The sequence below is a fragment of the Trichophyton verrucosum genome (genome assembly GCF_000151505.1).
Source record: "Trichophyton verrucosum HKI 0517 chromosome Unknown contig00651_1.f1.exp, whole genome shotgun sequence".
NCBI lineage: Eukaryota > Fungi > Ascomycota > Eurotiomycetes > Onygenales > Arthrodermataceae > Trichophyton > Trichophyton verrucosum.
The window spans coordinates 78,058-101,388 of record NW_003315301.1 but is presented as its reverse complement, the minus strand read 5'-3'; the positions used below and the strand labels follow the sequence as shown (position 1 = coordinate 101,388).

The 23,331-nt window shown below is 49.4% G+C and overlaps 9 protein-coding genes across 9 annotated transcripts; 4 read left to right on the top strand and 5 right to left on the bottom strand.

Moving 5' to 3' along the window:
• Positions 1–358: 358 nt before the first annotated feature.
• On the bottom strand, positions 359–1,779 carry TRV_05860 (uncharacterized protein; the record flags this gene model as incomplete). The annotated part of the gene is made up of 2 exons (XM_003020041.1): positions 359–1,648; positions 1,708–1,779. 2 exons carry the CDS (start codon positions 1,777–1,779, stop codon positions 359–361), a joined length of 1,362 nt encoding a protein of 453 aa, XP_003020087.1.
• Positions 1,780–2,907: 1,128 nt separating this feature from the next.
• On the top strand, positions 2,908–5,717 carry TRV_05859 (uncharacterized protein; the record flags this gene model as incomplete). Its single annotated transcript, XM_003020040.1, has 4 exons — positions 2,908–3,005; positions 3,108–3,542; positions 3,606–4,731; positions 4,794–5,717. 4 exons carry the CDS (start codon positions 2,908–2,910, stop codon positions 5,715–5,717), a joined length of 2,583 nt encoding a protein of 860 aa, XP_003020086.1.
• A 694-nt stretch (positions 5,718–6,411) lies between these two features.
• TRV_05858 (uncharacterized protein) lies at positions 6,412–7,089 on the bottom strand (the record flags this gene model as incomplete). The annotated part of the gene is made up of 3 exons (XM_003020039.1): positions 6,412–6,502; positions 6,565–6,902; positions 7,069–7,089. 3 exons carry the CDS (start codon positions 7,087–7,089, stop codon positions 6,412–6,414), a joined length of 450 nt encoding a protein of 149 aa, XP_003020085.1.
• Positions 7,090–7,789: 700 nt separating this feature from the next.
• Positions 7,790–8,344, top strand: TRV_05857 (uncharacterized protein; the record flags this gene model as incomplete). The annotated part of the gene is made up of 1 exon (XM_003020038.1): positions 7,790–8,344. One exon carries the CDS (start codon positions 7,790–7,792, stop codon positions 8,342–8,344), a length of 555 nt encoding a protein of 184 aa, XP_003020084.1.
• An 882-nt stretch (positions 8,345–9,226) lies between these two features.
• On the top strand, positions 9,227–11,283 carry TRV_05856 (uncharacterized protein; the record flags this gene model as incomplete). The annotated part of the gene is made up of 3 exons (XM_003020037.1): positions 9,227–9,436; positions 9,527–11,189; positions 11,255–11,283. 3 exons carry the CDS (start codon positions 9,227–9,229, stop codon positions 11,281–11,283), a joined length of 1,902 nt encoding a protein of 633 aa, XP_003020083.1.
• Positions 11,284–11,738: 455 nt separating this feature from the next.
• On the top strand, positions 11,739–13,669 carry TRV_05855 (uncharacterized protein; the record flags this gene model as incomplete). Its single annotated transcript, XM_003020036.1, has 3 exons — positions 11,739–12,329; positions 12,394–13,037; positions 13,099–13,669. 3 exons carry the CDS (start codon positions 11,739–11,741, stop codon positions 13,667–13,669), a joined length of 1,806 nt encoding a protein of 601 aa, XP_003020082.1.
• A 592-nt stretch (positions 13,670–14,261) lies between these two features.
• On the bottom strand, positions 14,262–17,195 carry TRV_05854 (uncharacterized protein; the record flags this gene model as incomplete). The annotated part of the gene is made up of 1 exon (XM_003020035.1): positions 14,262–17,195. One exon carries the CDS (start codon positions 17,193–17,195, stop codon positions 14,262–14,264), a length of 2,934 nt encoding a protein of 977 aa, XP_003020081.1.
• A 2,698-nt stretch (positions 17,196–19,893) lies between these two features.
• Positions 19,894–20,715, bottom strand: TRV_05853 (uncharacterized protein; the record flags this gene model as incomplete). Its single annotated transcript, XM_003020034.1, has 1 exon — positions 19,894–20,715. One exon carries the CDS (start codon positions 20,713–20,715, stop codon positions 19,894–19,896), a length of 822 nt encoding a protein of 273 aa, XP_003020080.1.
• Positions 20,716–20,970: 255 nt separating this feature from the next.
• TRV_05852 (uncharacterized protein) lies at positions 20,971–21,657 on the bottom strand (the record flags this gene model as incomplete). Its single annotated transcript, XM_003020033.1, has 1 exon — positions 20,971–21,657. The coding sequence occupies one exon, from the start codon at positions 21,655–21,657 to the stop codon at positions 20,971–20,973; it is 687 nt and encodes a 228-aa protein (XP_003020079.1).
• Positions 21,658–23,331: the final 1,674 nt, after the last annotated feature.

Below are 23,331 nucleotides of genomic sequence, written 5' to 3'. Positions count from 1 at the left end.
AAATATTTCACCTCAAGTGACACTACGCACGAGGCTTTGCTAATATGAACAGTCTAAATTAAAACTGAAGAGTCAGATCTGTGGCCAAATAGGAGGGGCTGTAAAGATCAAGCAATCTTAATACAATTATTAAAGTCGTAAGTAATGGCTGAAAGCAGCAATGTACATAGTACACCCCGAAAGGCTAGCTTAAATTAAAAATTTGGTAGCTTGCAAAATCGAATAGGAAAGCACAAAAAGAATGCTATCTGTATAACGTGCAATTCTGATAGACGCCTTTTGCTGCAGAGGGTTAAAATCGGGGGATAAGCAATGCCCTGAATCATCAGGCAAAGCTGGGAGGGAAAAAAAAAATTCCTCATAGCGTCACTTCTTCCATTTCTGCTTCTTCAGAATTGGCTCCTTTAGTGGCTTTTCCACCTCCTGATTCTTTAATGATCTCTGCTTCCGGGTCTGGTGACTGATGTTCAGTGTCGTCTTCCGCATCATCTGATTTAGAGTGGGATGCTGGAGCCTTCTCATCTAGTTGCCCATTGGTTGGTATTTTATCATCCTCATCATTTGTTGCAGCATCATTGTCAGGTGCGGTGTGACTATCCCCCCCCATTTCCTGATCGTTTCCACTGTCCTCCTCTTCATTTTCATTCTTAGGTACTGGGGGGCTAGGGAGGTCTTTTGAGGACCCATTATCATCCTTTGGCGGTGGTAGAGGTGGTGAGCCTCCTTCAGGTCTTAAGCCATTAGGAACTTCACTCCTTGGACCGCCAGGGAATGGTGTAACGGGAGGGACTTGGTTATTCTCAGGAGATGATCGTGAGGTAGCCGTACTATTTTGTCGTCCGTGTGTTGGTAAGCTCAAAATCGAGTTTTTCTTATTCTGCTGTGCGCCGACTCCAGGGCCAATCTGCCGTAGTTTCGGATCGGCATTCAGATAGTAACCTCGCACGCTTACAATAGTGCCTTCACGCTCACACCCTTCTACCCATTCTGGTCGGACGACAGGTATATTCATCTCAACAGCCTTTTCCCAGGCAGGACCTCTACCCTCCGTACAGACGAAGTGTGTCGTATCAATACGAACCGTATCAATAAGCTTCCCTCCAATTCTATCCACTGCATGCGCCAGCGACTCTCTTAAATTGTCAGGGAGAATTCCAGCAGTAACCGTAATTCCGGATAAATCTGTCATTTTGTGGGTTCGACAAACTAGTTTTTCAGAACTAAACATACCGGCGGAGGTACGAAGGATGAGTTGGAAAGTATATTCTGTATCAATCGCAAGGCCGCTTATTTTCGTGCTGAGCATGTCGAGCGGTCGTGGAATCGACCCTGCTTTCGAGCCATTGCGATATAGAGATAAGGATTTAAGCGAGGCGGTGGCTAGCTGTATTGGATCCCATTCCAAAACCAAGGAGGTCTGTGTTGCATTCTTCAGTCGTAAAACAGGGGGAGAGGGTGTGTTGATTCCATAGGTATTAAGGATCTTGTCCTGTAGAGCTTTGGATGCAGCTTGATCCGCAGCCTCGGCCGCTTCGTTTGGGGAGACAGTGATATCGACTATACTTCCAGATGTGATATTTCTCGGCAGAAGGACGGACGGGAACTCGATCTGAGGGAAAATCAAATTTAGTGGCTTAGTGAGAAATGGCTGTGGATGGGTACGGACTCATTAACGACACAGTGTGGGGGATTGTATTGCAAGCCTACCAGTCGATTATCTTCCGTGAGAAGGACTGCAACGCCGGCATCGACCTTCCCAACGGTTAGGGAGACCAACATCGTCTACCACCTCCTCGATCTTTCGACCGAGCAGTAGAACGGAGAATAGTATCAATACGCCACAAGCGACCAAATCACACAATCTGACGTATACCTGGGGTATCTCTCTGTCGCCTCTGCAGCAAACAAGAGCAGTGACAGCATTTGTGTTCTGATGCCCTGAGATGAGCTTCATCATCGCCTGGTATCAGCGACTATTACATAATCTGATACGACGAGACCAAACGTGGCGATGCTCATTGCCGTTTTAGCACACGTCAATTGCTGCTTTAGTGACTAGTGCCGTCACCATTACGTAATCCTAGAGCGTCAAAGCTTCCTGAGCCGCATTTTGATAACTTCAGTCGACACCTCGACGTATCAAGGGACTGCCTCGCAGGCACAGCGGTAGATAGGGGCCTAGCACAACACTTTCACGTTTCAATTACCTCCATCCTTCTTTAGCCGCCTCATGCATATATTCACTTTACCAGTTAACTAGTGAATCACGTGTTTTCCTGTCACTTTCGTGTCCGCCTCATCGAGTAGACATCAACGGCTCTCGTATGATGTCGTCTGGACTGCCGGCTTCGCTAATCAAGCTGTCTCTACCTCTGGTATGGGCCCAAACCGAGATTATGAAAGATATATTTCATTACCTGACCTCTATTGTAGCAATATCAGCAAAATTTGTTAAATGAATTGAGATCTGAAGATGAACTGGTGATATTAGCCCAGGGTCTAGGTCTGCTTAAAATAATAACCAACTTGCTTCACACTTACGATGCGGCTGGGAATAATCTGATCATATTAGTTGGGGCTACTGATCGTGAGAATGAATGGATTGGTGAAGGTTGGTTTGATTTTGGGAACTAGTATAGCAAGTCTATCTTTGGTACATCGATGCTAACTGGAGATAGCACTGGCGGAACATTATGCCGTCAGTAAATCACCTTTAGCCAGAGGACTCAAGGTCATTAACACTGATCGAGCTACTGTTTCCACGAGGTATTGCTCATTTTTATCAAACTTATGCTGGCCTCTTTAAACTAATACACTGAAGGCATAAAATGTACTCGGAGGGAGGCATCATCAGCGTGACCTCTCGGATTCTGGTTGTGGATTTACTTTCCCGTACGTTAATATGTCATGACTCTTATACCTACTAGGCCCTCTCTTAACAGTGGCGCTATAGGACTCCTTGACCCAAAACTCATCACTGGCATGATCATTCTTCATGCTGAAAAGTAAGCATGATACCTAGAACCGTGAGCGTTCTATCTTTGCTAAAAACTACTGGATAGAGTGGTAGCCACTTCGCTCGAAGCATTTATCATCCGAATATATAGGCAGTACAACAAGGATGGAATGCTCAAAGCGTTCTCGGACACCCCAGAGCCTTTCACCACTGGATTTGCACCATTATCAAATATGCTGCGGAACCTATTTCTCCAAAAGACATCCCTGTGGCCAAGGTTTCAGGTTACTGTTGCAGAGTCCCTGGAAGGCCATAGGAAAGCTGAGGTGATTGAACTCGAGGTCCCAATGACTGATAAAATGAAAGAAATACAAAACGCAGTATTAGAATGCGTGGAAGTTAATATAAGAGAACTCAAAAGATCTAATACAGGCCTCGATGTCGGGGACGATTGGACGGTGGATAGCGCACTTCATAAAAATTTTGATGTCGCCATTCGCCGACAGCTGGATCCGGTATGGCATCGTGTCTCTTTTAGAACACGACAGATTGCCAGCGACTTAACAGTTCTTCGGTCTATCCTCCAGTAAGATTACTCACAATAACCTCCCAAGCTATCCCGATAATTCAATCTAACAAGTATGCTAAGTTCTCTACTGACATTCGACGCTGTTTCGTTGAATAAATATCTTGACACTGTCATAAGTGCCCATTCGGCTCCTGCAGGGTCTACAAAACAAAATTACTCGCCTTGGCTATTCCTTGGGGCAGCACATGTACTTTTTGATACTGCTAAGTCACGAGTATACAAAAAGAAGGCCTCAGAGAAGACCACATCATCTTCCTCCGATATCTTCAATGGTATTGAACCCATCTTGGAAGAGCAACCTAAGTGGGCTGTTCTTGCGGAAGTGTTGCAAGAAATCGAGCAGGACACATACTTAAATCCCGCAGCTCCGGGTTCCTCCAACAATGCCATCCTTATCATGTGTAGTGATCAACAAACCTGCCGACAAGTTCGTGAATACCTTTCCACCATGCATAAAAAGGAGAAATTTTTTGATAAAAATGAAGATGATGAGGCCGAGATTATACCCCACGAAGATGAACATCATCCATCTGCAGATACTATGATGCGAAGGAAACTCCGAGAATATCTATACTGGAAAAGAAATCTCTCGAATGTGAACAACCATTTATATGATGTAAAGCCAAAAACGAAAGGCATTGCTGAGGTACCGGGTTTTACGTCTATCAGCAGCGTCGCTCCTCAAGGTCATTCTGGGAGAGCGCCCCCGAATAAAAGACGACGAGTGCGTGGCGGTAGTTCCACTGCTAGCTCTTCTGGAGCTGGAAGACCAGCTCATGGGAGCGTTCAGGTAGACACTGAGGATTTTCCTGAGGTATCAAATCTTTCAGAGGAGGTTATACAGCAAGCAATATTGGAAGAAGTTCAACACATCACCCTGGAAGATGATCTTCAAGATATGGATAACTACTATGAGCTTTATGATGTGAACGACTTGCTAGTTGTTCACCACTACGATGGAGATATGGATGAACATGTCCTCGAGGAACTAAGGCCCAGATACATCATAATGTATGAGCCTGATGCAGCATTCATTAGGCGGGTGGAGGTATATCGCAGTTCCCATCAAGAGAGAAATGTGCGGGTATACTTCATGTATTATGGTGAGTCAGTGGAAGAGCAGCGATATTTGAGTGCCGTTCGCCGCGAGAAGGATGCTTTTACGAAGCTGATTCATGAAAGGGGGGTAAGTACAGACTATAAACATCATTGCTTCCATGCTCTTCGCTAACGATTTGTGTACCGTAGACGATGGCCATGCAGTTAGTCCACGATAAGAGCCATGAAGATCCCCAAGAGCAATTCTTACGGACTGTGAACACCCGAATTGCTGGTGGTGGCCGACTTGCGGGCACGGCGGCACCTCCAACTGTGGTTGTAGATGTCCGAGAATTTCGAAGTGCTCTTCCATCACTACTCCATGGCCGTAGCATGGTTGTGGTCCCATGCCAACTAACAGTGGGCGACTACATCATCACCCCGGACATCTGTGTCGAGCGCAAGTCTGTACGGGATTTGATCAGTTCCCTAAAAAACGGACGGTTGTACACACAAGCGGAAACAATGCTTCAGCACTACTCCCAACCGATGCTCCTAATCGAGTTTGATCAAAACAAGGCGTTCACTTTCGATGCATTTACCTCTTCTGCTACTCCAACGTCCTACGTAGCTGATAATGCCACTAGCTTTGGCTCCGGCAACATGATTAACCCAGCAAACCCTAAATCAGCACAACATCTACTAGTATTACTTACTCTCGCATTTCCTCGGTTGAAGATAATTTGGTCGTCCTCACCCTACCAGACGGCAGAAATATTTGCAGAGTTGAAGAAGAATAACCCAGAGCCTGATCCTATAAAGGCGGTTCAGGTCGGACTCAATTTCAATATATCTGGCTTAGATACGTCCGATGGTCAACCTGCGGATATGATGCCTGCTTCCGGGATAGAGCATCGAGTGTTCTCCCTCCTACCCCAAGACATGATCCGAGCCGTTCCAGGGGTAGAACCAAAGGTTCTCGAGCGTCTTATTCTAGAGACGAAGAACATCCATGAGGTGGCCAACATGAAAATTGAGCAACTTGAACCGCTGGTGGGAAAAGAAGCAGCAAGAAAGATATTCAAATTCTTTACTCGGAGCGTATTCGATTCCGAGACGGTGTATGAATCATAGGGAGATAAATAATTATATTAAACCCAATTTTATTGGCTAACTCAACATCAACTAATCACTTTCATCATTCTATGCGTTCAGTTTCCATCGCGAAGCATGACCGAATGGGAAGATCCAAATGAAAAACGGAAGGGTAGCAAAGTCAACGAAAAGCGAGGCGATGCTGAGAATAAAAAGAGCACAAAATAAGAAAAGGGCCATAGCCATTTGGCATCACTCTTCAGCATTCCAGAGGAGATGGTATAACAAGAAGCGAGATGCATCATGGCTAAGGAAGACGTAAAAATAAGGAAAAGGAAAATCGTTGCTGAAAACCGTCGGGTCAAGTTACGTGAACACGCGCCGGTCGACTGTTTTAACGTGATTGCGGCCCTTTTCCGTACGAACGAACCATGAATGTGGCTAATAGCAACATTCGTTAGCCTCCAGATAGCGTGTGCATACCAGGGGCTATGCATCGTCGGCGAGGTAAGTTCGGTCAGGTAATTGATATCCTTTCTCGATGGGAAAGCACTTCTAGGATCAAATGAGAGCCTTCATCAATCCGGTCTAGTTATATTGACAAGCCGCTGGAAAGAAAACCAAACGTCCTTAAGTTTCTTAATAGACAGTGGCGATCGGATAGATGCTGTTGGTTGAACAGTAGAAGCAATCCATCGAGCCGGGACGTGCCGCTTTTGGAGGGATGATGGGTTCAGATCTCGTCGACGTCGATGTCCTTTTCATCACTGCTATCACGATCCTCGTCGAACTCGACGTTGTCTTCAATACCCTCATGACCATAGCTACAGTAACGTTAGAAATACCCATATCCTCATGAACAACCACGTAACGGGAGGAAACATACGTATCAGTCTCGTTGATCTTGGCACTCTCTGGGAGCTCGCCATAGGCCTTCAAACTTCTGGCCTCGTCGGCGTTGTACTTGAGAATGACATCTCCCTTTTCGTCTTGGTAATCGCGGAGCGAGAGAAGGATGATGTCTCCTTGGTTGATCCAGACCTTCTTGCGAAGCTTTCCACGGATATGAGCCAGGCGTTTCTCCCCGTCGAAACAGAGAGCCTCTAATCGACCGTTACCCAACATCTTGACTACCTGGGCGTATTCTTGTCCCTCCTCCTTGAAGGTCAGCTCGCGCTTCTCATTGTCGTTTTCGTTCTTTCCACGACGTCTGTTTTTACCACCCTATTGAGTAGTTAGTATCAACATATCGAAAGTGAAAAGCACCGTATCGAGATAGATCATAGCTATATTCTTTCAGGCCGCCATCCACCTGGACATGGATAGGCCTCGTGCTTATCGTGGGCGGGTTCTGCGGGGTTAAAGAGTCACGATAAAGAGTAAGTCATACCTTTCCCTTATTCTTCGGCATTCTGACAGAGTCTCACTGGCTGTAGAGTACGGGTATAATAATTTGATAGACACTTTTTTTAGCAAGGCAAAAACGAGTTCGCGTTGAACAGGGGCGTCACAAGCGTCTGGATGAGGTTGGGTTGAGGGAGATGAATCGGTTTTATGGCTTTTTTTCTGACTTTTTTTTTAGTGGGGGAGGACGAGTTCGCCACGTGAGTTTTGCCCCTGCTGACTCAGCTTAGGCATGGCATACAAAAGTTTTTATAGAACGAGTAAAAAGACGGCGAGGCGGAAGAAGAAGAGGCGGAAGACGAGGCAGAAGAAGCAAGGAGGAGGAGTGGGAAAAGAAAGCACGGTGGAAAGCAGTGAATAGTCGAGATAAGCGACCCGGGAAAGCCAGGCCGGAAATGCGCCTTGTCTGCCGAGTGTCCAACGAGTCCTACAAGGCGCCCTACAGTGAAACCCGTTACTGAACACACCTGGAGACTGCCTGGAAATGAACTACATCGCTACTCATGAGTGAGCACTCGATCTCAATATTGTAACAACAGTGAAATTAAGCCAGACAGACATTGATAGGCAGCCCTGTGATAGCATGACGGAGAAACATTAATCCATTTTGATGTTTAGGTTGAGAGTTGGAATGAAATTTCATCCCCGAGTTCAGGTCTTAAACCTATCAACAAGCGATTGCGACACGGTCCAGCTTCTCCGGCAGCATGAACAAGGCAAGGAACCTCAAGCCTTTCGAGTGGAACCTGGGCTTGAAGAAGCTAAACATCAAAGCCCGCTGTTTCGCAGTCAAATACGCAGCCGGCAACATCGAGTCCCCGTTCACCAAGAGATGCAGATTGACAAAGCCTATTCTCAGCCCAATGTTCGACTATAAGCTCAAACAGAGAGAGAAAGACATTATATGGAAATCCGTCTCCCTCGGTAGCCCGGCTGACACCCCAGCAGTTGGCCGTTCCTTGTACGCTCGAATGTTTCGGTCTGCCTACTATGAAGCCCTGCAGAAGCATGGATACGACGAGGACGGCAGAAGGCTCGTCCTCGATGCAGAAGGGAATGTTGTGGGGAAACGGAAACCGGGTCTGTCATGTACGATTCAAGTGATCTTGAATACACCGATAAAGACGGTCAAACAAGAGGATCTTGTGATAGAGGCAGAGCGGCTGGTCCAGGAGCTCGAGAGACTGCAAGGGAAGCCATGTGCAGCTGGAAACGCAAACAACAGACAAAAGTCCCGGAAGGCACAGAAGTCGACGGGATAGTTTACGTTTTCTTGCGGGAGAATATGACGAATTTCCCCTGCATCGAATTGATTAACGGGAATAAGGTGCTTCTCACACTGGATGCTGCAGACCAACATTACGAGAGCCTTTCCGTCCACAAAACTGATGGGTTCAGCCTGGAAATTCCCAGGCGTTTCACTGAACACATAAGGGCATGGAAAGGCAGTGTCTTAACTATTCGGCTTCGGGGCCCCGATACTCTGTGCCAACTGGCTCCCACCGCGGCCGAAGTACAACACCAACCCAAACAAAACAGGCACCGTCGACAACGCTGATCGATCTGCGTGGGTGCGGTGAATCTACCCTGTCATGCTGAGAATGCTGAAGGGGCTATTATATACGGGCGTTTATGCCCATGTCCACTATGTACTCTTGTGCCTAACTCTTGCGCATATGCTGGGTGAGTACTTGCTACCTCCAAAAGACAAGATATCGAAGTAGACAACTGTGCCAATGATATCTCCTGCCAACCGCCTCAAGTAGAAAACACTGTGACCCCCGCTGCTCCGCCATTAAAATACGTAAATAAATAGCTAGTCATAGATATAGATCAGTAACGCGCGGTACAGTCACTGCGTAATCGCCCAACGTCGGCGGAGGCTTGGCGTCTCTAAGCCTCTTGTTGAAGGCAAACACCAACAACTCCTCGAGGATGGACACTTTCAGCCCGAACAACCGACGAACAAGCAACAACTACAGGCCCTGACGCTGCGCAGTCCACGAGCCTGTTTGGGGGAATACTTATTATCCACGCCTGAGGATGAGACTGGATACCTGAGCCGTCCTCACCGTTGCCAGCATTCTTCGCACACACGACCACATTAATACCGATAACTCCCTTGGGCTCCTGGGCAGTTCACCATGCCATCCATACTCTCTGATGCCGATAAAGAGACAGTCAGACGAACTGTCCCGAAGCCGTCCAGCAAGATTCTCGCTGTTGCAGTTGCCAGACTCTACGTTGCGCTGCCAAATACTCACAAGTGGATATACACTGGCCTGCAGGGCGCCGCAGTTCTCGCAAATGACCTCGTTGGGCATACATTCTGGATAAAACTGGTAGACGTCTCGGTATGAACGGATTTTTATTTTATTTGCCCTGGCTATATCGTCTGTGATACTGTGATTGCTAATTCGACCTCGTTTTCGTTGTCTATACAGCCTGCAGGCAGAGGGATTCTATGGGACCAGGAAATCTATGACGGGTTCGCATACAACCAGGACAGGACGTTCTTCCACACCTTCGAGCTCGAAGACTGCCTTGCTGGTCTCTCCTTTGCAGATGAAAAGGAGGCAAAGACATTCCTCAAGAAAGTGACGGAACGAGAAAAGAGTGCTAGCAAGGAGACCAAGGCCACACCGTTTTCGGCGGCTCGCGGGCAGACACCAACGCCGGTATCGAATGGCAAAAGCCATAGCCGTTTTGGCAGAGTGGGAAGCCTTCTACATGGCCATAGGTCCTCGTCGGCGCCAAATCCTGCGGAGTCTATTATTCCGCCGAGACAACCACCTGCCAATACCGCTCCTTCAGCACCGGTGGCCCCTATAAACAATGAGAAGACATCCTCTCCGCTTGATACAGTAGACCCATCATGGCGAGGCCTCCTTGATGAGCTAAAGGCCATGGGGATTACTGAGGAGCAGATAGCGGAGAATTCGGACTTTATCAAGGCATATATCGAGCAAAAACAGCAAGCCAACGAGCTTAACGGCTCTAGCACAGAAGCGGCCTCCCAAGATACCACAAAGAGGGCCAAGGTGCCTCCGCCTCCGCCGCCTTCGGTTCCTCCACCACATGTATCGAAATCCCAACCTATCAGCCCGCAAAATACTGGTAAACGGGGAGCACCTCCGCCTCCTCCTCCAGCCAGACGAGGCCGGCCAGATGCGCCTCCATCTCCTCCCCCTCCGCGGGAGCAGTCTCCAGCCCAATCTCCCAAACGAGAGCCATCACCTCCACGACCAAGGTTCCGGGCTCCCCCTCCAATTGCCGATGCCGGGAAATATGCCCATATTCCCGGTCCTAGTCTACCATCACGGAGCCGTGCGGCATCCGGCTCTAATTTAGCCAACCCAGGGCCACCACCTCCTCCGCGACCGCCTAAAACACCAGAAGACAACCGTGCTTCGGTCCAAACAAACCGCAAAGTATCAGCTCCTGTTCCTCCTCCGAGTCGGATGCCTGCCCCCCTTCCGCCTAGGAACGAGGCTAGCTCTATATCTCCGCCACCATTACCTCCAAAGACACCGCAAAATGCCCATATGCTACCACCACCTCCACCACCCCCTCCTCCTCCTCAGCGAAGCCCAGCTCCTCCCTCTCCACCACCACGACAGTCTCCCCCAGTATCTGCACCACCTCACCCTCCACCTCCACCACTTCCTGCTAACAATGCACCACCACCTCCGCCGCCGCCGCCGGTCCCTGCTTCAAATGCCCCAGCTCCTCCACCTCCACCGCCGCCTCTTCCACCTACATCTACCTCTTCTGCCCCAGCAGCGCCTCCCCCCCCTCCGCCGCCTCCCCCTCCTCCAGCATCAGGAGGTCCACCAGCACCTCCGCCCCCTCCAGCACCTCCTGGCGGTGCAGTACCTTCCCTACCAAAAGCACCTCCAGGGAAGGACGATCTAATGGCCTCGATCCGAGCTTCCAGTGGGCGTGGTCTACGAAAAGTAAGCGAAGCAGAGAAGCGTGATCGAAGCGCGGCCATGGTCCCCGGAAGTGCAACCGATTCATCTGCTGCTTCACCCGCTCCCGCCGGTGGCATGATGGGAGCCATCCAGGATGCTCTGGCTAAGCGAAAAAAGAAGGTCAGCGCAAGTGGTAAGTTACCTCTTCAACAATTTTATCTTTATTTAATTATTAGATAAAAGTCTGACTAGCTATAGATGACGAGAAATCCGACGATGAGTGGTGATACTACCCGGGAATCAAAATTTTGGGGGAAAAGGGGGCCCGGAGGCCGCGCTTTGCATCCAACCTTTGTACATATCAGTCAACACCTATCCATAAAAAAACTTAGTGCTCCCTACTACCATAAACTCTTCTGGCAAATGAAACATATTATATCCAATCAAACCTTTTATCTCTTTCTGTGAATCACTCTCTACGAATGATATGAGATGAAGGCCCTGAAGCCGCTGATAGGACGTTGTACCTAGGTAGGCATCTAAGGTTCAGGTAGGGAGCGGTCCACTTAAGGTTCCACCATGCCGGATTTCGGTAAAACATTAATCCGGTATATCGTCACGGCCAGTCTGCGAAAATTGAATCTTGTACAAAACTTCAAGAAGAGCGACAATGTTCGCGAGCAAGAGAAGCACATTATATCTTGCGCGTGAGCCTGCGGAACCCGGGTGATCAGGCTGAGAGATGCTTTCCTCGCCTCCTGTGAAGACAGTAGCTCCGTCCTCGAATCTTCTTCGCTATCTTCGCTGCCAATTTGACTATTCGCGTTGCCGGTCAAAGGTTTCAACTTCCTGCCGATGGAGTTCGAGTCAGGCTTGTGCGGGCGGTTTTCGGTCTTCGCTGCATTTGAACTCGCCTAAACTATCATATGGCGGCTCATCGTACGGAACAAAGTGTGGTATATCTCTGGTTAAGCTGCCCATTGTAACAGGCACTTCGATATCACGCAGACGCTCTCTTTCTGCCGGCCGATACCAGCCCTTGAGCACAAATGGCATCCGATCCTTCAGCACTACAACTGTGAGATGCAGACACTTCCTACGGCGGCTTTTAGGCTTTTCACGGCCACCTGCCAACCCGCAGTTGAAACCGGATGACCTCCCTCAAAACATTCCAAATTTCGATGACGGGAATGAGAGCAATCCTTTCAATGTAGGACGCAACTTGGCGTTGAAGGTCTCAAATGAACCTCGACTTCGATGTACAGAGTTTGATGGGGCTGGAAACGTTACTCTCGTAAACGGGGAATTCAAAAAGAGCGAATTGATTGCCAAGGTAAGCTCTCCTGAAAATCGGTTCAATGAGAAGCATAATCTAATCCCTCTTTCCTACATTGCAGTATGGCCTTCTGCCTCGAGACCTGAGAAAGATTGATTCCTCCGTCCTGCCGCACATTCTCATTCGTCACAGCGCAATTCTTATCAGTCTTTTGCATTTAAGGGTTCTTATCAAGTCAGATCGAGTCTTGGTGTTTGATGCGTATGGTTCCACGGACACTTATACCCAGTCCCTGTTTATGTATGACCTTGAGGGAAAACTACGACAGAAAGAACCGGTGTCACGAGCTGCTTGGGCGTCTGGCGCTTTACCATATGAATTCAGGGCACTTGAAGCAGTGCTCGTAAGCATCACTAGCGGCCTTGAGGCAGAATTTGAGGGCGTTAGAGAACCGGTTTCTAGGGTTCTACGAGCGCTTGAAGAGGATATCGACAGAGATAAACTCAGGCACCTCCTAGTCTATTCTAAACGTCTCGGCACATTCGAACAGAAGGCCAGACTTGTCCGTGATGCGATTGATGACTTACTAGAGGCAGACGATGACCTGACGGCGATGTACCTCTCTGAGCGGTCAAAAGGAATACACAGAGCCGAACATGACCACCAAGAAGTCGAGATGTTACTGGAATCTTATCATAAAGTTTGTGATGAGATCGTCCAGGCCAGCGGCAATCTGGTAACTAACATCAGAAATACAGAGGAGATGTAAGTTCTCTCCTAAAATAACTACCTGCTAGGATTACATATACTAAGTATATATAAACAGTGTGAAAGCAATTCTTGATGCCAACCGCAACTCCCTTATGCTTCTAGAGCTCAAGTTTAGCATCGGGACTCTGGGAATGGCAGCAGGCACTCTATTTTCAGCTCTCTATGGTATGAACTTGAAAAACTTCCTCGAAGAGTCCGATTTAGGCTTTGGTGCTGTTTCTGCTGCTTGCTTTACCCTAACAGCATTTGTATGCGTGTATGGGCTGGTAAAGCTGAGAAAGGTCCAACGTGTCCGGATGTGGGGAGAAAACGGCATACAGGAGTCCTATAGGGGAGGCTTAGCTGTACGTGGCTGTCCTCCGCCTGCCCCCCAGAGTAACTGGAGATCGGATTCTATTAGTCCTGTTTTTCCTGGTGAAGAACGTATGCAACGGCTACGTCGGCTGCGAGGAGCGTCAAGCCCTCCAGTGCCGCCTACCATATCTCCGGCTGCTGTAGCTGCGAATAAACTGAGGGCCTCAAAGCCTAAGAAGAGGCCAGACCGAAATACCAAGGCTGAGGCCCGAGAACCTATCCAAGAAGAAACCATCCATGAAACGGAACCCCTGAGCTCAGCGGCCCGCTAAGCTAACATACCCATACTTATCATTATTGTATTTACTGGTTTTCTTCTTCTTCTTCTTTTTTTTACTAACCTATATCTTATTTGTTGTTCAGCGTTCACAGGTTTAACCTCTCCCCTTACGGAACATAATATGCTCGCATCTTTAGTACTATTTTAGATCTCTCTCCTTTTTCCCCGGTATGGCCATGTTGGGTGGCGAGTTTGGTGGCGCTTTGGGAATTGGGTTACAGGTTATATTTGATGATATAGAAGGATATAATAACACAGTAAGACTTACAACAATGTTACGATAAATACTATCGAGCGACCGAGAAAGCAAGAAAGCAAGGCAACTAGCCACGAGAAATGATATTGTTCAGTAGATAAGGTCATTCAATCATTCAATCATCTAGGTTGTATAAAGCGAGTTTTTGAAGGGTCCCGACAAGGAGTATAAAGGAAACAGTGGTGTCACTAGTGGAAATGTAAATAGCGATGGAGAAGTGGGAGTTAAGTCCCGACACAAGTCAAAAAGAGGGTAACGTCTGTTATAGCAGCGGTAGTGAAAGTTGTAGTAGTAGGTATCTTAGGAAATGTGGTAAAGATTGTAAAAGTTATCTCAAGGCAATAGCCTCTCCGATGCGGTTATGCGGCTCAATAAGTCGCTGATGAGCTCTCTCCTTGGCTGTGCTTGGAGAAGTAGACGGGCGTGCTAGAATTCTTCCTTGTACCGACAGTCTAGAAGTAGTGGTAGACGAGCAGGATATCTCGGCTTCTCCGATATTAGGGGGAATGGCTGAGCGCCGAGTTTCTCTTCTTGTGGCGGAAGCAGAAGACGTAGCAACTCCGCATCCACCATCATAAGAGCTGCGATATAGGTTGAGCATGTCAATAATATCATCACGGAAGTTGATAGCATTTGAGCTGCGGGGGCTGCACTTTTGGTCTCGCTGGGCATCGCATTTGGCGCCAACTTCAAGTGCAGAGAGCAATGCAGATTGAAGCATCTTATTTTGGCGTTCAAGGTAGAAGACACGATCTTGTAGAAACTTTTGTTGGTGAGATTGAGTAGCTATGGAAGAGTCTGAAGTTGGCAGGTATTTAAAGTGAGTGGGAGTGTATGGAGATAAAAGAGAATCAGGATCGTCGGGACGAATGGCGTTAGCGCTGGGTGGAGTGAGTGGTAGCGGTTCATCATGGATGTATTTTTGGGATTTGGCATTGTCGATGGTCAAGGTCGAGCTTTTGCGGTTTCTGCGGGGAGTTGATCGTGTAGACCGCCTTGACCTGCCACTATGCGCTCTGGTTCCCATGCCTTCATCGTCTGATGAAGGTAGGGATGGTGAAACTGGACGGGATACAGTTTCCAAAGCACGTAGTCCGGCAACACTCTTTGGGCTCATTAGCGATGGCCTGTGAGGCACAGGGGTAGGAATGAATGACTGAGAGTTTCTGGGGCTAGTTGGTAAAGATCCTCCGGCTAGCAGAGAGAAGGCGTTATGCTTATGTCTGAATGACCGTTCTTGTGTAGCTCGATCAGTGAATACTGAGCCATCAGGCATAATTGTTCTCATTGGAGATCCATTGGTGGAAGACTTGGTATTAGAATCAGCTGTAACCTTTGACATGGCGGATTTGACTGTCGGTCGAGTGGAGCTAGTGGCTGACGGTAATGACTCCTCACTGCTCCTTGAGCTTCCCTTGGTTGTAGAAGAGTAATTCAGGATGGCCGGCGAGCTAGCTTGTCTGCCCCTAACATTTTCAGTGTTTTCGAGGGTGGCTGAATCTTTTTTCGAAGCTTTAAGTGCAGCCCTAGCGGCGGCAACATCTTTCATTCTCAAGGCGTGTATATTGTCTAATCTACTAGACTTTCTGACAGGTACCGCAGGGAAGTGGTCCGGGAGGATTTTGGATGCAGTATCCGCGCTTCCTTTTATTTCTGGAACATTTGTCGTTGGGAGTTTGGGGAACGATTCAACATTAGATTGGTTGTCTAATGTATCATGCGATACCGTGAGGGCGGGTGTGGATGGTATAGACTTTGAGGCGTCGTTGTCATCTCCCTTTTGAGAAGGGTTGTGCCAGGTAAGGGGAGAGGTTAAAGTACTACTGCTTGCAGAACCAGACAAGGCAGATATCGAGAAGATATTCGATGATGGGGTAAGTGACGGCTCCGAGGACACGGAATACTTTCTGGAGCTATCAATTGGAGCAGGGATCAAGGTTCGAGATTTTGATTTGGACTGGGTTGCAGTATCTAGGTTTTCGTTGGCATCGGCCGGATCCAATGTGGACACAGGGTTTTCAGTACTCTCGAGACTTTCAGCGTAATTGAAACCGTGCTCTTCCGACATGGGGCAAGATAATCGACAACAAAGGCTGCTGAAGTCAGTTCGACCCGCCCTTCGTTCTTTTCGGCTGGAAGTCCGTTCGGGGAGACACTGGACGTCGATGAAGGTTGACTCGCAGGTAGTTGATATAGAGTGTCGTTTGCCAAACCCGGAGCTCGTGGTGGTTGACCTTGTAACCCGGATAGAGTCTCTTTTATAAATTTGAATTTGCTGTCTTTGTTGCTGGCAGTGAACTTCGGGAGTATCGGGAAGCGGCTTGTCTTGAGGCCAATATGTCGAGCCCTTGGCACAGTTATGTGGCACCGCAGGTTTTGGTGGAGGTTGAGGTACGTTGTCACCGTTGTGGCTCGACGGACTGTTAAGGTGTACCGGCATTGGTTGGATCGGCATCCCGGAGTCAGTATCAATACCAGATAGGATCTCGCGGCCGACTGAAGTGTCTGTCCATTCCATTTTTTCATTCGTATACATATCTCCGGTCAGGGTTGCTGAAGACAAATCATACAGCTGGCCCATTGTAGCCAAGGATGGGAAAGGTTCCGAGACTCCAATATCGTTTGCTGGAGATTCCTTGGAAGATGGTAAGACTGAAATGCCTGGGTAAGCACATTCTCCGTCAACCTCTGTCTTAGGAGTAGCAATGGGTCGATCAATGTTGCTATCATGAGAACCTCGGGGGCTTCTGGTGCCGGGGGAGTACTGCATGCTTTCCATGCTGATAGCAGGGTTCAAGCGGTCGTTTTTCTGCTTGTTCTTCCGGGCTGGAGTGCGGCTCCATAGGTCAGGAGCAAATAGCTTGACGGGCGATTTCTTCCTCTGAGGGGCGGAGTCTTCCTGTAGCCCCAGATCATCTTGACGGTGCTTCAGTTGTCGTAGCTGCCCATTGAGTTCAAGACTGTCTAGATCAAAATTGTATGGGTCTGAGATGGGGAGTTCACAAGTCTTGAAGAATTTGATAAGCTCGGTAACGTGCTCTGATCTCTGAGGTCGACGTGCTGAGCCAGCAGACCGAGGGCTATAGTGAGCAGCGTTCTTGTTTCTTTTGGTGGCTTTCTTTCCTGTCTGGGTTCGACTCGAAGCTGGTCGGGGATAGTTATCCCTTCCAATAGATTCAGCTACCGACAGCCTCGGAGTTTCCCAGGCAGAGAAGCAGAAGCTCTCCTCCGAGGATCTCGAGGGAGTACTTGGACGCAGCATTTTCCCGTTCTTAGGCATGCAGCCGTTTTTGGTCTCTGAACCTGCGATGATATAATGATAGTTATAATATATAATAGCAGGTACTTTGTCACGGAAGAGGCGCTACCTGAGCACCTCCCAACCGGATATGAAACAAAAAGCCACCACGGCTATCTGCCAGGCATTGCACAGAGGCTCGAGCTCAATGTGGTTCAAAATGAAGACATCCCCAAGGGATCAAAGGCTGAATCGAACGAGCTATGAGCAAGGGGGTGAGTCACGTAAGATGTCAAGATACTAGATGGCCACGTCCGAATTCTGGGGAGAAGACAGGCTGAGGATGGTCGTTTAATAGAAAGTTCATTAAACTAGAACGGCCAGTAGATAGGTGACAGGAGGTGAGAACATCCCACAGCTGTGATCTTGAGGGACCGAGTGAAAAGAAAATGGGCAGCACAGCATCAAAAAGGACGAGCAACAGCGGCAAGCTGCATTTTGGGCGTCGAGGGAGACAGGAGACCAAAAAGTCGAAAGCTTCACGTTGAATCTTTATACGAAGACGTGAACCTCTCACTTGGGAAGAAGAGCCAAAAAAAAGCAAGGAAACAGAAAAACAAAGAGCCAGGAAGAAGAGAAGTGATAGCAAAAGCAAAGAAATAGAGCCTTCAAATGTGGACTTGAAGGAATTGAAGACAAGAAGAGAGAGAAAGAGAGCACGCAGTCGAAAAAGGAAATATGAGCCAGACTATGGGATGCAGTCTGAATCCCTTAGGGCCATTTTCCCACACTGATTCACAGAGCTAGCTCCATGAACCCTGTATAAGCTGAAGGGCCTCGACAAATCAAGGCGGAGAAAGGAGGAAAAAGCAAGCCTGCGATTTCGACTGTTAGTTACATGGCACAAGCAGGTGAATTGGATCTATCAACGCCTTCCGGCAAGAGAATCCATTCCAATGGAGTAACCCTTGAACGCAACGCATACACGGCGGGTTTAAGAGTCCACTCCTGTACATACGGGGTAACGGGAGGCCGTCCAGGGTCAGGGGAACAGGAGAGGTACATAGGCACCTCTCTCTCAACATCCAAAGCCAAGTCACAGGGCTGGTCATTCGAGAGAATCTCTTGCTAGCCTGCCTGGCTGCCAGTCCGCTACCAGCTTTCCGGGGAGGTCAAGCCTCAGGTCGAGGATCCATCCTCCACCGCTCGCCTCCCCCCCCCCCCCCCTTCGACCCCCTCGACCCCCCCAAGCGAGACCAGGCACCACCACCGTATATCACAAAGAACCCGGGCGGCGGGATTTTCAGTCGTGCTGGTCCCCCATAAGGACAATCCCCCTGTTTTATGATGGGACGGATAAATAGAAAACAGCTAACTGGTCTCCTGTCCGCGGCCGCGCTGTTGTGCTGCTGGAGACGAAGGTTGGCCGAGTTGGAGCATTTTTCGATGGTGGAAAGTAAAAGTTGCCGCTTTGGGCGTCGCAGGGCTGAGTCAGCCACGACGACGCTGCTCGAGTTCTATCAATTTTGCCTGCGGATGGGAAGACAGATCACATCTCGCTTCCTGTCGAACACGATCGTGCAAGGAAGCCGAGCAGAAGCAGGCGGGCGACCCAAGAGAGATCGGACGCTGGCCTGTCCATGGGACCTGCGATGCTGCTGAGCCAGGCCTTGATTGGCCTCTCTGGCCTCTTTTTTTTGTACACTTAGAGAGGGGGGGCCTGGCAGTGAAGAGTCGAGGTGAAGAAGACGACGACGAACGCTCAGATCTACGCATATGCTCTGCGTTACCCAATGGGATGGATACCATGGCAGGTTAAAATGGCCGTATGCACACATATTTTATTTTTATTTTTTTATCTGCTAACTACCCCCTTTTCTTTGCTTTTCCTTCTCGTCCCTTGTCTTCCTTTTGCGTGTTGTTGTTGTTGTTGACACACGCAGCGTCGTGTCGTACATTCCGACACGATCCAGAGGGTACGAACCAATATTTAGATACCCGTGCAACGCCTCAAAACGGTGCGGCCAGGGGTGAAAGCGCCGGTGGGAGAGATGGGCAGCAGCAAAGTCGAAGCTGTGAAAAAAGACAAATACAGGAGAGAGAGAGAGAGAGAGAAATAAAAAGTGTGAGAGAGAGAAAAAGCAAAGGCCGAGGAAGAGAGAAGCAACGCAGAGAAAGATCACAGAGTACGGCTCCTCTCTCTAGGAAGCACGTTGGCTGTCTTTTTAGCATTGACGACTAGTTACGGAGTCGCTTGCCAGACAATAGGGCCTGGATAGACGAGACGAGTCGAGATGGGGTGGGATTGTTAGTTTGCTGGTACGCGCCAGTCATCTGGATGAGCGCCCATCCCCTGGCTATCAGTGTTCAATTTCCCGCTTCCTGGTTAGTTGAGGTAGACGAGGGAAAATAGTGAAAAAAGGTTCTAGATTATTGAATCTCGCCTGGTTGATGATGGGAGCTGTTGATTCTGAATGTCGATGATATCTGCTTGGACTGCAAGCAGAGTTCAAGGCACAGAAGAAAACATTATACGCTGCATGACCAAGCTTCGTGCAGATTAATATAAATTGATATATTACGGGAGTACTATTATTATAATATGATTATGCTATGCTCATCTTATAACAGAGCGAAACATATGTAAGTTAACTTACTTGACTAAAAAAATAAAAATAAAAATAAAATAAGGGTATTCAAGTCAATAATGCGACTCGACCATTCAGGGAACAGGTATTTTCTTCCAATTCTTTGCTCCATTCCTGTTTGCCTTCTCGATGTCGTCTACCATGATAAACATTCGTCTCTGGCCACAGAAGCCTCCAGGGCTTGCTATCCGCTGGATCGTTTGAAGCGAACCCCCCGGCTGACCGTCTGCGTTACTCTGCCACACTCTCTCCCTCACCTTCTGTCCTGGAAGGTGAGTTCGCCGAGGGTTATGCTCTGGATAAGCCAGCCGGCTGACAAGATACTGCAGGTTTGCAAAGACGCGTTCAAACCGTCTGAAGAACCCCAGCCACTTCCAAGTATTCTGTGAGTAGGCCACTCTAACGTACGGGTTCAAGAAAACACCGGTCCGATTTGCAACATCTGGCCGGCCAAACCGATCTTCCCAATCTGCAAAGATCAAGCAGCACTCGGAAGATTCCCAAAAGGGCTCTGAGTCGTGCCGGAAGCGAGTGACAATGTGGCTTGTCGAGTCAGCCGTTGAAAAGTGCTGGAATACCGATGCCTGGAAGGCCGCCATCCCTCCCCAGCAGCTGCGCACCTCGACTGCGTCGGCGCCCTGGAGGACCTGGTTCCTGCTCCTGGCCCGTCCAACGGGAGCGAACCAGGGGAAGAACATCAGGCCGGTGCCATAGCCCTCGGCATCCCTGACCACGAAGGTGTCGTAGAACATGGCCTTGGAGATAAAGTCGACGGCACAGGCTGCCCGATACTGAGCGTGACCGGCCTGGTCTACATTGGTCGAGAACAGGAGCTGAGCAGCCTCAATGGCCGAGAAGTAGACGTCGTTCAAGAACAGGACCCGGTCGAACTGCATGTTCGCATGACTGAACCCGAACCCGTCCGCTGCTACATGATCGCCAGAGGGCTGGTACGCCGAGTTCAGCGGTTGCAACACCCGGTTGCGGATTCTGGCCAGGTACGCTATGCGCTTTACTCGCTCGCCCCCTGATGGCAGAGTGGTCGTAGGGAGGCCCTCAAGGGGCACATGCTCCCCTGCAACGACTGATGAGTTACCTGTAGCCAGAAATTACCTTAGCCCGTAGCCATTTAGATGCTATACGTTGTTATTTTAGAAGCAGGAAACGAGATGGAATAGATATACAGAGCGCACACGAAGGGGGAACAACGGACATGGTAGCTGTGCAGCAAGCTCTCTGAGGGCGTCTCCTGTCCCCGGCCCGCTGTCGTTCTCGTAGATACTGACAAACACGTTATCCTCTCCCAGGATGTCGACCAGCTCGAGCAGCGAGCGGCCCCAGGGCCCGCGAATCATCTCCTCCTGCACGATATTACTTGCTATGAACACCTTCTGGCCTTCTGGGTTCCCTCGCCCGGGCTGCGTGGAACCGAGGATCCGCTCACGCAGGCCAGCATAGTGCTCTGGCGGCGTCTGATATGGCGGCCACAGCAGCGATTCGGCCACTGATACGACCACGAACAGCCAGGCCAGTAAGCCGACAAGCCGTAACAGGCGGTGGGTTCTCGACAGCCTGGTTCCAGCTCGCCGCGTTGGACAGCAGCCTATGGCAGCGAGCAGATGGTGGCCCGTCTTCTCAGCCCGCCGCAGAGGAAGCGAGTTCAGGCTGCTGGGTGACCGGCCGTGGATGGCTTGCAGAAGCCCGCCTCGGCCGTGACTTGGCTGCTGCTGCTGCTTCTGCTGCTTCTGCTGGCCATGATATGAAAGAAGGCCGACAGCCTCAGCTTCGGCGTCGCAGCGAGCTGGCGATGATGGCCGGGGGAGGTCGACAGGTCCCATTATTGGTTATCGCGCGGCGTTGTAGCTAAGTTATAGATATCACCAATTCAGTTAGTTAATTCACCGTCCGGCGATGGAGAAAAGGCAGCCATCGAACGTCCAACTACAAGCAATGATATCAATAACAACGAGATATAGCAGGCAAACGGCGACTAGACGGGCCTGAGCCTGGTGGCTTGGATGTTTCTGAATGCACAAATAAAAGAAATACAGCCCGTGAAGCTGACGTCAAGTTGATCGAATCCTCCAAGAGCAGCCAATGGCGCAGCACCAGGCGTCGTTACATGTGTATCTGGCCGGCGCAGATCGACCGGGAGGATGAGAAGTCCCCCCTCTTGGCCTGACCGACTCTGACGAGCATCTCGCTCGTATTTTCAGGCCCGTTTGTTGCCCGCTGTTGCTATCAATAGGTCGCTTGTAGACAAGGGGGTGGGATTCTGTATAGGCGGTATAGCGGGAGAGCGGCCGGCTATTGATGCGAGCCAACAGAAACAACCTACACTCACAACGGGCAGACGTTGCCGATGGAGTAGTTACGGAGTACTCCGTATGCAAAGCAGCAATTTAGTAATGCTACGGAGGATACTAACCGTTATTTTTCTCCATAGCAGGGCGTTAGTTAGCGCATGCGGCGGAGTTTCTCTCTGTCCAGTAGCGATAGACAGGGGGTCTTCGCCCTATACGAAGGGCTCCAGCGGCCAACATGCTCTCCTTACAAAAAGACATTGTGGCCAGCTTCAAGGCTGATCGTCGGCTACGGAGTTACTACGGCAAAGACTGGGGCCCGTCTCTTTCAGGACTCAACATCCCAGGACAGAGCTGGTCAGGGAGCAAAGCAGCAGGTTCCTGGGAAATCCGAATTTGAACAGAGACCGCATCCCCGGACCTGCATCCATAGGCATGCACGGTTTTATGCGATGAACTGCGGAGTATCATGTATACAACCTGAAGAACTATACCCAGAAACGCGAATTCCTGCAGGCTCACGTCAGCGTCTTGCATATGAATCGCACATTTCCAGGCTTCGTGATTATCATCAAATCACCGTCTTCACCATCGATTCTGGTTTGTGTGGGAAGAGATGGCCGAGCCAACCAGGCCGGATAACTACTTACGACATCTATAAGATGAGCGTTATAAGGATCTGCAGAGCACAGGATGGTAGCTAAATTGGGACAGTGTGACATTTTAGCTGCATGTTGGGGCCTATATGTCTGTTGTATTAAGCACATTCAACTTGTTCCACTCGTTTGACGGAGAGCTCCATAGCCGCAAAGCCTGCATCTCCGCGTCTACGGAGTACTACTACTACCAGGCAAACCGCCGACAACAGCTTCGGACTAGGACCCTGTCCTATATCTGCTCGAGGTACCAGGTGCTGAGGTTTGCTTTGGCTCTCGCGCATGCAGGGTGCTCGTTGGGGTTGCACAGTGAGTCGCATCCTGTCCGACTCTGACGCCCGTTTCCGTTGCACCATGCCAGAGATGGGCCATCCCAAGAGGCGACGGGCGGCAAAAAGAGGCTGGTAGGAGGCTATTCCGACCAACGGCTTTGAAGAACGTCTCCTCTACGGAAATTGTGTGGCTGTCGATGCGCTCCCAAACCAGGCAGACGTCTATCATCTATCCAAGAGATCTAGAGACCGACGTCACAGGGCAGAAACCTGTCTCGCAG